General features: G+C 45.8%; 1 protein-coding gene across 1 annotated transcript; it reads right to left on the bottom strand.

The window, feature by feature from the left end:
* Positions 1-214: 214 nt before the first annotated feature.
* CFAP161 (cilia and flagella associated protein 161) lies at positions 215-11,012 on the bottom strand. Its single transcript, XM_066240084.1, has 7 exons — positions 10,876-11,012; positions 9,910-9,999; positions 9,138-9,370; positions 7,672-7,759; positions 3,581-3,739; positions 1,156-1,229; positions 215-769 (listed from the first exon to the last, which is right to left on the bottom strand). Exons 1-7 carry the CDS (start codon positions 10,984-10,986, stop codon positions 574-576), a joined length of 951 nt encoding a protein of 316 aa, XP_066096181.1. The 5' UTR covers positions 10,987-11,012; the 3' UTR covers positions 215-573.
* Between the last annotated feature and the right edge of the window lie 2,445 nt (positions 11,013-13,457).

Here is a 13,457-nt window from a genome sequence, read left to right as displayed (position 1 = left end):
ATGTAAGATAAAAATATTCTGCAGTTCAGAAATCATTACCAAATCACACGTGACCAGTCAGGTAGAGATCCTGCCCCTCCTAAGGCAGAGGGGGGACATCACACACAAGGGGGAAATCGCTGGGCTCCAGGGAAAGGCCACGGCCCCCAGGGACACCCTGGTGATTTCTCAGGACGTTGTACCAAATGGGGAGAAAGCATGGGGCCAAACCTCAGAGCGTTCCCAGAGCTTTATTACAGACACAGCCGCGCCAGGCGGCACCCAGCCCCGTGCACGCGGCCGCTGCATCGGATCTTCACAGAGAAAGCGGAGTTCTTCAGAATCTCGTCATCGACAAAGAAATTCCCCGTCACTTTCAAACACCATTTCTGAGCTATACTCACAGGACTAATTTTTTTGTGTCCTAGACCACCCCTCTCTACCACAACTAACGCAATAATCTTATTCAACAGAGCCTTATTTCAATATACTGATCAGATAGAGGGTTCTGTCCCTTAAAACTGGCATGAAGCATGACCAAGACTGTTGTCGGTTTCTTGAAAAGCCACATTGAACGCCAGCACACCTGGTGTGTCACTGGGCCCTGGGGCTGGTCGCCTGCCCCAGGGTACGGGTGTTCTCCACCGGGGGTTGGTGCACGTCTAGCATGGTGGGCGAGTCCTTCCTGGGACTGCCCGTCACCAACATCCAGTGGTTCCTGGGCTTTTCCACCTTGTGTGGATCCAGGTGTGTGTGAGCAGCAACTTCCACTTCCTTTCCAAAGTAGGTCCTAGGGCGGGAAAGAACGCATACTGACGGAAATGCAGCAACGGCGCTCAGCACATTGGTCATCTGTCAAAAGCACCCAGCTTGGCAGGCTGCTATACAGAACCTTGGGGAAGGGGCCGTCTAAAGCACAGCATCTGTACGAAGAAGCTCCACTCTATTTGAGGAAGGCTGCAGGGGCTGGGTGGGTGAAATCTTATATAAACCCCTCTTGCGTAACAGAAGGGGCTCTAATAGGCTCTTTCACACCAGCAGAGTTCTACGTAATAATATTTCATCATCAAAGGACTTTTTTGCATCTCGCCACACTTTAAATGCAGCTTCTATGCTACCATTCACAGCCCCCCCACCCTCAGGCGTGGTGTTTTGCTATACCCTGCAACACGATACCTTAAGAAAAGATGCCGGTGGGCCGCCAGCCCCCGATTTGTGGGGCAGTGATTGATGAGAATTTTGCAGTTTGCCTTAAAAGATTAAAAAACAATATTATTTGCATTATGAGTTAAGGCCTCCAATATCCTAAAAGCACAACTTTGTATATTCATTTAAATTCAGTTTAAGAAATGTAAGTGGATAGAGTGTTGGCCTGGCATGTGGATGTCCTGGGTTCGAGCCCTGGTGAGGGGACACAGGAGAAGCAACCATCTGCTTCTCTCTCTCTTCCCCTCTCACAGCCAGTGGCTCAACTGGTCCAAGCATCGGTCCCAGGCACTGAGGACAGGGCAGTTGATTAGAGCATCAGCCCCAGACAGGGGTTGCTAGATGGATCTCAGTCAGGGCGCATGCGGGAGTCTGTCTCCCCTCTTCTCATTTAAATATATATATATTTAAATATATATATATAAATATATATATGTATATGTAATAACCTAGAGGACAAACCATAATAGATTAACTACATTAATATAGACACACAAATGATAAAACATTACACAATCATTCAAAGTCATCTTGGAGACAATCTTTGATAACACGAGATATGGTCAGTGGTGTTATTAAGTGGATAAAATAAGAATATTCCTGATGCCCCAGTTTGCAAAAAAGTAAATAAATAAAATTAAGTAAAAAACATATAAAAAATAGAGAAATGGTAAACAACAGTGGGTTTCCCTATTTTTCAAATTATTTGTTGTGTTTTTTCTGAGTTTCCATAGTGAACATATGATGCTTATAATCAGGAAAAAAATACATATCTTAATTCAGAGTCCTTACTCATGTGAGGTAGAAACTGTGTGAGAAAGAGCAAAGCAGCCCCTGACGTGGGGAGCTGGCCTGGCCCTCACAGAATGCTCACATCGCACACTGCCACTGTGACCACAGTGGGTTAGGTCAAAAACAAGACTGCCCGCAGTCACGTCTGAACACAGACAACACATGAGCCACAACACCAACGCCCGCCTCTCCCAGCAAATGTGACTGTGGCTGCTGCTTTATGAGTGACAGCTCAGTCTCGCTCGGGCCTGCACACTCCACAGTAAGATGGACTGAGAAACCCAATATAGAGTTGACCCAGCTTCCTGACTTCGACCGATCAGAGCGAAGCCCGCTTCCAAGGACGCTCCCTAAAATCGCCCACCAAAGCCCATATTCTATCTATAACTTGTCCTTTCTGACAGCCTCTTACTGAGACGCTCCCCCCTTCTCCTTCCCCTCCTTGGCAGCAAGCAGGGAGGCCGATTTGTTCACCCCCAAGGGCTCCTAATGGTCTCTGGCTGGACGGCAGGGGAGCTTGGACAGGTCTGAGGTCTCTCATTTTGCAAAGTTTAACTGTGTCTGAGCGAGGGTGAGAGAGACCTGCCTCAGGCTGTGGCCTGAGGTAGCTATGGAGAAAAAAAACCCTGGTGACTGGACCACGGCACAGCGACATCAACAACTATAACAACAACAACAACAACGATATAACAATAGTTGAAGCCGTGAGTAGAAGCCACTTTTCCAATAAGCACTATAAACGGACTAAGTATTTAATCCTCCCAAAGCCTCATAAGGCAGATATTATCATCATCCCCATGCTACCTGAGGAAACTGAGTACTGACAGTTGAACTCATGGGAATACAAGGCAGTTTCACAGAGAAAAGCTGGGCAAAGGCCACCCAAAGAGGGGAAATGTGTTGAGCGTGTCACTGTGGACCATGCAGAAGACAGAACCTCGTGACCTGGGTCCAGTGCACTCGGGGAGAAGCATGCTGTGTCCTGCAGATTCACCTGGCCAGCCCTTTGTAATTCCACACTCTCCCCTTGACGTCTAACAACTCCTCACTCTGGATGCCTCTGGAGCAAGCAGCAAAGCCTCTGGCCCTGGAGACCACTCTGTGCCCACCAGCCCTGCCATCTCATTAGTCCTGTAGGACCTAGGGTCCTGAGAAAACGTGCAGCCATGAGAACAGAAAGAGGCTGCCTGGCAGGACCATGGTGTTTACCTGCACAGCTGCCCCAGTCTCCTTCACTTGCCCAAGGTTTCCCAGTCTCTTTAGAAATGAGGACTTAACCAGGGCCTGGTAGGAAGCGGTGTCAGCGTCCTCACAATCTCGCGCCAGGGTCAGCCGATCTCGTGGGCAGGAGATATCTCAGTATTTTTATAAAGTGCTGTAGATGATTTTAAGGTGCAGACAGAGTTGAGAAACACCAATGCAGGATGCTGCCAGAGGGCAAAACAGTGCCTCCAAGCTCGAGACACAAATGAATAAAAATAAAAGGAGAAAGAGTGAGGAAGAACATGGGCACAGGGGCCTGGGTGTCACGATAAGCCTCCACTTCGCAGGAAACAGTACACGGCCTCCACTCGACAGCATCAGCACGCCAGGCTGCACTCACCGGGACGGGGAAGCCCTCGTACTCCAGGCGGAGCTGGGGGTCCGGGAAAGCGGCCTGCCAGCAGTTCAGGTAGGAGATCTCATCTGTCAGGTACACCTCCTGGAGACAGGACCTCTTGGACAACTTCAGTGGGGTCCTGTGTTCACTTGATAAATATAACTGAAAAGGACAGCAAGCAGATAAACCATGTTACGCTATTTGAAAATCCGTGAAATAAGAAGCAATCAACTGGCTGATGGCAAGCGTGCTCAAAAGCCATTTTCAAAATCTTTGTTTTCAACCATTGAATGAGAACGCTCCTTTCCCTCCACCTTAGAAACGTCACCTTGCCTGGCCAGGTGGTGGCACAGCAGATAGAACAGTTTCAGTCTCCCTCGCTGTTCTTATTTCCGCCCCTATCCCCTCTTCTTGTCCCGGACATAGGGCCTATATCAGTATTTACTGATTTATTATAAATAATGTTGCATAAAGCTCACTGTGGAAATGAACTGCTCTTAAAACCAGCCTCTTCATTTATTCCTGAGCCTCCGGGGAGCCTACACCCCTCTGGAATAGATGTCCACACTGGGAATTTATTTCGGCAGCTATCTGGCTGCTCGTGACTGACAAGAATCACGTATCCTGCAAAGAAGTCCAAAATACTGACTCCTTGTTAGCTGTTTACTGAGACCTTCCCCCTGAATCTGGAGGTCGTTTCTGTCTGTTCTGATAGATTTTCGTAGGCAGAGCTGTGCTATGAGGCGGGCGCTATGGAGAAGGCAGAAATCAGTTACTAACCCCAAGAACTTTTCTGACTCAGGAGTGACAATCAAGTGTAGCTGCGGGAAGCTCCTGTAAGCGCCTGTCAGGTGTGGCTGTCTAGCAGGACGCACAGAGATGGAAGAGGCAGCGGTGAGAACACATGCCCTCCGAGAAGCTCAGGACCAACCTGTGGGGGCCTAGACAGAGGTACTGGCATAGAGAACAAAGAATGGGCCGGGGTGCGTTAAGGAAGGAGACCCATGGGACTTGGCAATGAGCTGAATGTAGGCAAGGAAGAGAGACGGCTGTAAGATACACTCTGGCTTTGTCCCTGGGTGACAGGGCGAAGGACTGAGCCACTCAGAGCAACCAGAAGAGCAGGACTTCAAACGGCAAAAAACATCTATCTCAACCCACAATCTCTGTCCTGTTTATTTAAAGGAAAACACTAATAAATCGTGAATAAATCCAAAAGGCCACTATCAGCAGATTTTTTATGAATGCCCTAGAAGTTCTCAATAATTCAAAAACAAGGAAAAGAAATAAAAAATATGAGAATTTGAGAAGAGATAAAAATTATCATTTAAAAGCAAAATGACTGTCTAGAAGTCATGACAATCAACTGAAAAACTATTTGAATAAAACTGACTTTATCAATGATGAGTATAAAAATCAATATTTTCTTATCGTTTTGTGGTAACTACCGTAAGGACCTCCCTACAATAGTATCCAAAACAGAAGATACCAAGGGAAAACCTTAATGAGACTGGTGTCAGAGCCATGTGAAAAACCCACCAAACTTGGCCCTGGCCGGTTGGCTAAGCGGTAGAGCGTCGGCCTAGCGTGCGGAGGACCCGGGTTCGATTCCCGGCCAGGGCACATAGGAGAAGCGCCCATTTGCTTCTCCACCCCTCCGCCGCGCTTTCCTCTCTGTCTCTCCCTTCCCCTCCCGCAGCCAAGGCTCCATTGGAGCAAGGATGGCCCGGGCGCTGGGGATGGCTCTGTGGCCTCTGCCCCAGGCGCTAGAGTGGCTCTGGTCGCAACATGGCGACGCCCAGGATGGGCAGAGCATCGCCCCCTGGTGGGCAGAGCGTCGCCCCATGGTGGGCGTGCCGGGTGGATCCCGGTCGGGCGCATGCGGGAGTCTGTCTGACTGTCTCTCCCTGTTTCCAGCTTCAGAAAAATGCAAAAAAAAAAATAAATAAATTTAAAAAAAAAAAAAAGAAAAAAACCCACCAAACTTCAGACAAATGTAAAAGAATAATTAAATAAATAAATGGAGCTACACCTGAGAAGGGTAAATATTGTAAGGCTGCTAAATATGTGAATTTACTTAATTTTGGAATGACAACCAAAATACCAAGTGATTCCCCCCCCCCATAACAGCAGGAGGACTTGAAAAATATATTTAGTAATTCTTTTTTTTTTTTTTTTCCCGAAGCTGGAAACGGGGAGGCAGTCAGACAGACTCCCGCATGCACCCGACCGGGATCCACCCGGCATGCCCACTAGGGGGCGATGCTTTGCCCCTCTGGGGCGTCGCTCTGTTGCATCCAGAGCCATTCTAGCGCCTGAGGCAGAGGCCACAGAGCCATCCCCAGCGCCCGGGCCATCTTTGCTCCAATGGAGCCTCGCTGCGGGAGGGGAAGAGAGAGACAGAGAGGAAGGAGAGGGGGAGGGGTGGAGAAGCAAATGGGCGCCTCTCCTGTGTGCCCTGGCCGGGAATCGAACCCGGGACTCCTGCATGCCAGGCCGACGCTCTACCGCTGAGCCAACCGGCCAGGGCCTGAAAAATATATTTAACTGAAAGATTAATTCTTAAGATAATTCAGAGAAAAAAAGTATAATAAAAGGAATTAGCCCTATGAACCGTCAAAGTATATTCTAAAGCTAGAATAAAATCAGACAACTACAGGCCCTGGCCAAGTGGTTCAGTGGATAGAGCGTCGTCCCAGCATGCCAGGATTTGATCCCCAGTCAGGGCACAAGCAAGAAGCAGCCAATGAGTGTACAACTTAAATGGAACAACTAAGTAGAGCAGCAAATTAGTGTTTCTCTCTCTCTCTCTCTCTCTCTCCACCCCTGCAGCCAAGGATTGATTGGAGCAAGTTGGCCCCAGGCACCAAGAATGGCTCCATGGCCTCTGCCTCAGGCACAAAAAAATGGCTCCAGTTGCAACACAGCTAGGGACCCAGATGGGCAGAGCATCGCCCCCTAGTGGGCTTGCTGGGTGGATCCTGGTCAGGGCGCATGCGGGAGTCTGTCTCTCTGCCTCCTCTCCTCTCACTAAATAAAAAAAAGAAAAAAAATCTAATATTGCAATGCTTGTAATTTTCCCTATATTTGAAACCTGTTCTTTCCCCCTTTATAAAAAAAAATAAGTCAAAATCTTACAGTGCTGATCTCTGGATAAATAAGACAATGTTGATTTACTCCCCTCTCTTGACAATTTGGTAATTTCTCTAATTTCCACATTTAAAATCAGGCAGCAGCTCACCGTCTATGGTGTATCATAGTTTAATTGCCAGCACTGACTTTCCTTAATGGTATAAAATAATGATGATGATGATGACGACGACACTTCACACAATAATGGACTCTGATTCAATGAAAAACCATTAGGGTACCAGCTCTGTCACTTAGTAGCTGAGTGACTTGGAGCAAAATCACTTAACCTCCTTGTGTCTCAGTTTCCCTTCAATAAAACAGGGCTAAAATAGTGCCTCTGCCATAGACTTATTTAGAGGAATAAATGAGTTCATACACATGAAGCACTTAAGCACGTAGTAAGGTACAATAACTCCCATTTCATAGATGAGACAGGCTCGAAAAGGTTCAATAACTTACCCCAGGTCCCATCCCATAGGTTTGCATCTCAGCTGGAATTGAAATCCAAATATATCTCGTTCTAGTTAACCTCCTAGTGCTCCAGGCAGAGGTAAATGTCGAAGTAACTTATGCTGATTTATGCAAACTTAAGCATCTCATATTGTCTCTCATATTACACAGAAGTCTGACAATAAAAACTCAAAAAAGTTACCAGATCTTGCATCGGTAACCTTAAACAACTGTCAGATTACTATCTAATCCAATTATTTGTCTTACAAGTGAAGGGGGTATCAATTTTTACTTTGTCCCAGCTGCATTGAAAATAAGATTTTATCCATTTTAAGGATGTATTTTTGAAATTCGCAAAATTAGAAGGAAAGAATTGGCCCCAAACAGCCTGTGAAACGCTGCGGAGATGGAGCCCACGCCCACAGAGCTTTCTGTCCACTTCAGTAGGGTGCCCTTACCCCACACAGAAACAAATGACCAGTCACAAGCAGACACGCAATGTGACAACTCACTGTTTTGTCTTCAAACACCCCGGTGATCCCGAGGCGAAAGTGCTGCCCGTATCTCAGGACTTGACCAGGAGTGACCTCTCCGTCTGCACTGTCAGTTAAGAATAAGGATGTCATTTCTCTGAGGAACAATCACTCTGTAGCTCTATTCTGTGTGTGTGAAATTTTGTTATATTTTCCCTAATAATGTACATTCATGTACCATACCTGAATTAAGTCATTAAACAAAAGGTGGGTTTTTTTTGGCCTTCAGATCCAGCCAGCCTCCTATGCCCTTGCCTTCCAGCCTGGCCAGAACACAGAGCATCCTCACATGCTCAGCCTAGAGTAGACTGAGCCTGTACGTCCTGTTATTCTACACGAAGGAACTGGGTCAGGGGCAGTAATGTCTTTAGGGAGAACCAAGGTAACATATTTGTTGACATTTAATGCAATCCTTAGGACACAGAAGTTATCTTCATGCAAACTCCCTATTCAAAATAACCCTAAATTAGACTTAAAAGACTGGCTGTATTCCTATAATATAAATATGGCTATCACAATTTAGCAATAAAGTGAAAGCAATATATATATATAGATATAGATATATAGATATATAGATATATATTGTATTTTTCTGAAGCTGGAAACGGGAGAGACAGTCAGACAGACTCCTGCATGCGCCCGACCGGGATCCACCCGCCACGCCCACCAGGGGCGATGCTCTGCCCACCAGGGGGCGATGCCCCGCCCCTCCGGGGCGTCGCTCCGCCCCGTCGCGACCAGAGCCACTCTAGCGCCTGGGGCAGAGGCCAAGGAGCCATCCCCAGCACCCAGGCCATCCTTGCTCCAATGGAGCCTCGGCTGCGGGAGGGGAAGAGAGAGACAGAGAGGAAGGAGAGGGGGAGGGGTGGAGAAGCAGATGGGCGCCTCTCCTGTGTACCCTGGCCAGGAATCGAACCCAGGACCTCTGCACGCCAGGCCGACGCTCTACCACTGAGCCAACCGGCCAGGGCCTGAAAGCAATATTTTTAACTGTAATTATGTGTCTGTTCTCTCAGGATTTAAATGATCATTTTCAAAATCTGTTCAAGTACATTTATAGTGGACAATGAATTTTAAAATAGCAAACTCCCATATTATGCCATGTTGTATTAAATGATATATTTCTGGTATAAAAAAAAACAACAAAAAATATCCATGGCAACATTAAAAACAATAAAAGTCCTCCAATGAGCTCCAAGCACTCTGAGATGTTATTAGGAAAGCCCACTTTGCTACTAGTCAGCTTTTTTAATTGAGCACAAATTACAACTTATCTTGATGTTTAAGAAAAGGAACAGTAAAGGCCCCTTGACAATAATTCTCAAGGTAATAAAGCAAGAATGTTCATAGAACTTCCCCTTCTGACCAGCCTTCCTCCAATCCCAGGACATCCTTAAGCTATAAGTAAAAACAGACATTTATAATGAAATTTAAAGTATCTTTACCTCGAAATGATAAAGGTGTTTCTACTAACTGGGATCTTGGTTGGCGCTGCGCTTAGGCTACAAGGCACTTCAAATTTGTCACTCAGTTGTGCTCTGATCTCATCTGGAGTCAAACACAGGCTCAGGTCCCCGCTGAGAAACAGATCAGCTTCTATCTCAGGATGGTCCGGATTCACAAGCATTATGTGGTCGCCATTGTGAACATATCCGTCCTCAGAGACAGAAAGCTGCATCTACAATTGAAATATATAGGAGTGCTTCTAATTTAAATCATGCAATTCCTTAATGGCCAGTGCTGAGGCCGTCTCAGATGGACCTCCTTTCCTTCTCAGAGTAGGACCATTTCAATAAGGGATTCACTCAGATTCCCTCAAATTCTTTTCTTCCTTTTGCTGCCACCAGCCCATTCCCAATGTGCCAAATTGAAACCCCCAATAACCCAAATGTATTACAATGAAACTGATTGAAAAACCATATGGGTCAAGTCCATTATTTATCCAACATTCATTGAAAATTTCTTCAACACTAACTAAAGGCCATTTTACTAATCCATGTATTAATGTAGTCATTTCTTAATACAGGTTAACATAATTAATAACAAGCTTCTCTTATGTTTCTGAAATCCTATGCAATTTTAAATACTGTGATTTTCAGATCTAAAGAGAAAAACTGGTATTTTCCAAATAACTAATTTATGGAATTCTCACTTGCTTAACATATACTCACACTTGACTTGATACAATTATAAAATGGAGTTTGACTTTGAAATTACCGGTCTTAGGAGAGTCTCTTTTACTCTTCTGTTTCTCTGTATGAGCAGCTCTCCCTTATCCCTCTTCTCTATGAAGTCTTTCATAAGATCCTGGTGAAAATCAAAAAAATCAAATGAAACCCAAAAGGCCAATAATAGTCCTGAATAACACAAATACTGATAACTTTTAAATCAGAAGCACCTCAAGTGAAAAAGCAAAATTTAAAAACAGAAAAAAAAAACAAACAACAAACGTGAATATCATGGGAATGGTGAAAATTTTTTTAGCATTACTTTAATATTTTTATTGCACTATAAAATGTTTAGAAAAATGACAAAGACACAAAAAAGAAACATCACCCATAATAACTCCAGCCAGAGACAGTCAGAAATAACATTTGGAGGCCGTGTGTCCTCCACTAAAGTCCCCCTGGTGATATGATGATTGACACGGAAAGTCTACCCCCCCCCACACACACACACACACAAGTCTGATATAGGGATGGCCCAGGGCCTTGTCAAGACCGCCATAGAATTCAAAGAAGTGAGTGGAAGGTCGCTAACAGGGAGACCACGGGGGCACTCAAGAGGGCATGTATGACAAGGTGGGGCATGTGGGGAGGCAGTATTTCTGTTTAGAGCCTGCCTCCTCACCCTCCTCACCTGGGCTGCAGCCTCTAGGACTGTAAGTGTGTAGGGAACAGAGGGAAAGGAACTCAGAGGAGTTCTTGACTAAGCGGGAGGCACAGGTGGGAGCAGGAGCTTGAGAATCAAGGCACCGAGTTTGAGAGGCAAAGGGACCCAAGGAAAGAGTGAATAGAAAGGCACAGACCTGGGTTAGTGGGACTGCAAGTAGATGGTCAGAGAGGGTAGAATTGTATGAGTACTGGGGGAGAAAAGAGCCTTGGGGTGCTCAGAGTTCAGCCGAACTTAGGGAGGACCTAGGGGTCCCTGAACAGCTGCGTAGCCGCCTGGCTACATCCTCACCTCCTCCAGGTAGACGTCCTCGTTCCAGTTGCCCATCCGGACCCCGAAACCATACGTGTTCTGAGCCATCGCCTTACCGGGACGTTGCAGAGTTAGCGTGCCTGTTGCCATGACAACTCAACCCCCTGCGATTGGCCAAGGCCCGGCTCCTGCCGGCCAATTAGAAATAGCACACGAGTTACACAGGCCTCCGCGGCCCCACCCAGGAGCTGCCACTCCCCACCCCTCCGTATGAACACTGCTACTGGTCCTTGAGTTGAATTGCAAAGCAGGTGAGAAGAAAAACTGAAACCTACAGATGTCATTGTCCTAAATGCTCCCTAGAGAGAAATGTAAAACATATTTTCTTTTAGGATCGAAACAAAAATTACTGTAAAAGGAAGGTACCCCTTACTTGGTAAGGCAGCAGAGTTTTTAAACGGAAGCATAGCTTGTCAGCAGCCTATTTTTATAACCAGGAAAAGCACCAATTTCACTCTAACAGTAGAATAGGACCAGTGTAGAAATCTGGAAACTGAAATAACATAGCAGAAAGGGGGGAGGAGAATTACCCAAAATTTTACCACTTCAAAAGAAATGTATCATGTTAGCATATTTCTATTTACATGTTTGTGAGGTGGTCCATATTTTTACCAGCTCAACAGCCTTTTCCTCCCTCGCCCACTCTCCAAGTACAAGGCTATGATTTGCAAGAACTTGTAATAAAACAAGAATATGCAACCTGACCAGGCGGTGGCGCAGTGGATAGAGCGTCGGACTGGGATGAGGAGGACCCAGGTTCGAGACCCTGAGTTGGAGCATGAATTCATCTGGTTTGAGCAAAGCTCACCAGCTTGGACCCAAGGTTGCTGGCTTGAGCAAGGGGTTACTCGGTCTGCTGTAGCACAACTGTCAAGGCACATATGAGAAAGCAATCAATGAACAATTGATGCTTCTCAACTCTCTCCCTTCCTATCTGTCTGTCCCTATCCATCCCTCTCTTTGACTCTCTCTCTGTCTCTGTCCAAAAAAAAAAAAAAAAAATATGCAAGAGCCAACATTTTTTAAAATGTTATTTTATTTTATGAGGGGAAGGGTTGAACCATTACTGTAAAACTACCTGGAGCTTGGTTGGTGCTGATCAAAGCTCAGCACAGGACAAAAATGAGAGGCAAGGGAACCTTTCTAATCCATAAATACAATTCCTTCAGGAAGAATAGCATAAATTCAGGTAAAGAAGGGCCATGGATTTGAAGAAAGATTCCATTCTGTACTGGGGGTTGTGAGAATGAGAATCAGGAGATCAGTGGTGATTCAGGGAAGGGGACTTTGCAGCTGAACTTGAAGGACACACGTTTGGGAACATTCTCACACACCTGTGACTCCGCCAGCTCGGTCAAGACAGCACCACATTCTATGACACTTCAAAAGGACAAGTGGGACAAGGACGGTAGATCAGATATTATACCACTAACTGCATTTGATAAATTAAGAAACGAGCTCAAAGATGCTAACAGCTTATCCAAGTTGAAACTGCTACAAATTACTCAAAGCAAGGAAACAACCCCGATTTTCTGTCTCCAAAGTCCAGGGTTCTTTCTTTTTCTTTAAGTGTTTTCATATTCCCTGTCAAATCAGAAATATAAGACAACTTTGATCTCATATGATTTAATAAGGCTCTAATGATTCGGTTATTTTATAACTGTTTACACCAACCCAGCTTTGCTCTCACCTTAATTCCATTGTACTGTTATGTCAAGTTGACTAAATTTCTGTATGTTATGGGCCCAATAATACAATTACATACCTATTGTTTTTATTCAATTACTTTTTAAAGCAATCAGGAGAAAAATATGCAGTGGTACTCTTGTAATTATTCTCTTTGCGGCTGCTCTTTGGTTTTTGTGTGGATGCAAGTTACAGCCTGGTAGCACGTGCTTTCAACCTGAAGAAGCTCCTCTGGTTTTTCCTATAAAGCAGGTGTGCTAGCAACACATTCTCTTGGTTTTTACTTATCTTCTTATTTCACCTTCATTTTTGTAAGATAGTTTTACTGGATATAAGACTTTTGGTTACAGTTTTTCTTTTTTTTTTTCTTTTTCATTTTTCTGATGCTGGAAACAGAGAGAGACAGCCAGACAGACTCCCGCATGCGCCCGACCGGGATCCACCCGGCACGCCCACCAGGGGCGACACTCTGCCCACCAGGGGACGATGCTCTGCCCATCCTGGGCGTCGCCATGTTGCGACCAGAGCCACTCTAGCGCCTGAGGCAGAGGCCACAGAGCCATTCCCAGTGCCCGGGCCATCTTTGCTCCAATGGAGCCCCGGCTGCGGGAGGGGAAGAGAGAGACAGAGAGGAAAGCGCGGCGGAGGGGTGGAGAAGCAGATGGGCGCTTCTCCTATGTGCCCCGGCCGGGAATCAAACCCGGGTCCTCCGCACGCTAGGCCGACGCTCCACCGCTGAGCCAACCGGCCAGGGCCAGTTTTTCTTTTAACAGGTTAAACATGCCATCTCCCTGCCTTCTGGCTTCCCATTCTTTAACGAGAAGTCAACTCTCTTATTTTATTTTATTTATTTTTGCATTTTTAAAAACTTCTTT

The sequence above is a fragment of the Saccopteryx bilineata genome, chromosome 7 (assembly GCF_036850765.1).
Source record: "Saccopteryx bilineata isolate mSacBil1 chromosome 7, mSacBil1_pri_phased_curated, whole genome shotgun sequence".
NCBI lineage: Eukaryota > Metazoa > Chordata > Mammalia > Chiroptera > Emballonuridae > Saccopteryx > Saccopteryx bilineata.
This window is presented reverse-complemented; position numbering and strand designations above follow the sequence as displayed.

What these genes read in the sequence shown, in the direction of transcription:
- CFAP161 (XM_066240084.1), bottom strand. Translation starts at nt 10,986, where the DNA reads ATGGCAACAGGCACGCTAACTCTGCAACGTCCCGGTAAGGCGATGGCT. An exon ending in GGGTGTTTGAAGACAAAACA is followed by an intron (nt 3,740 to 7,671) that starts GTGAGTTGTCAC and finishes TGTCCTTTTCAG; the next exon opens with TTATATTTATCAAGTGAACA. An exon ending in ACGAGGGCTTCCCCGTCCCG is followed by an intron (nt 1,230 to 3,580) that starts GTGAGTGCAGCC and finishes TAATCTTTTAAG; the next exon opens with GCAAACTGCAAAATTCTCAT.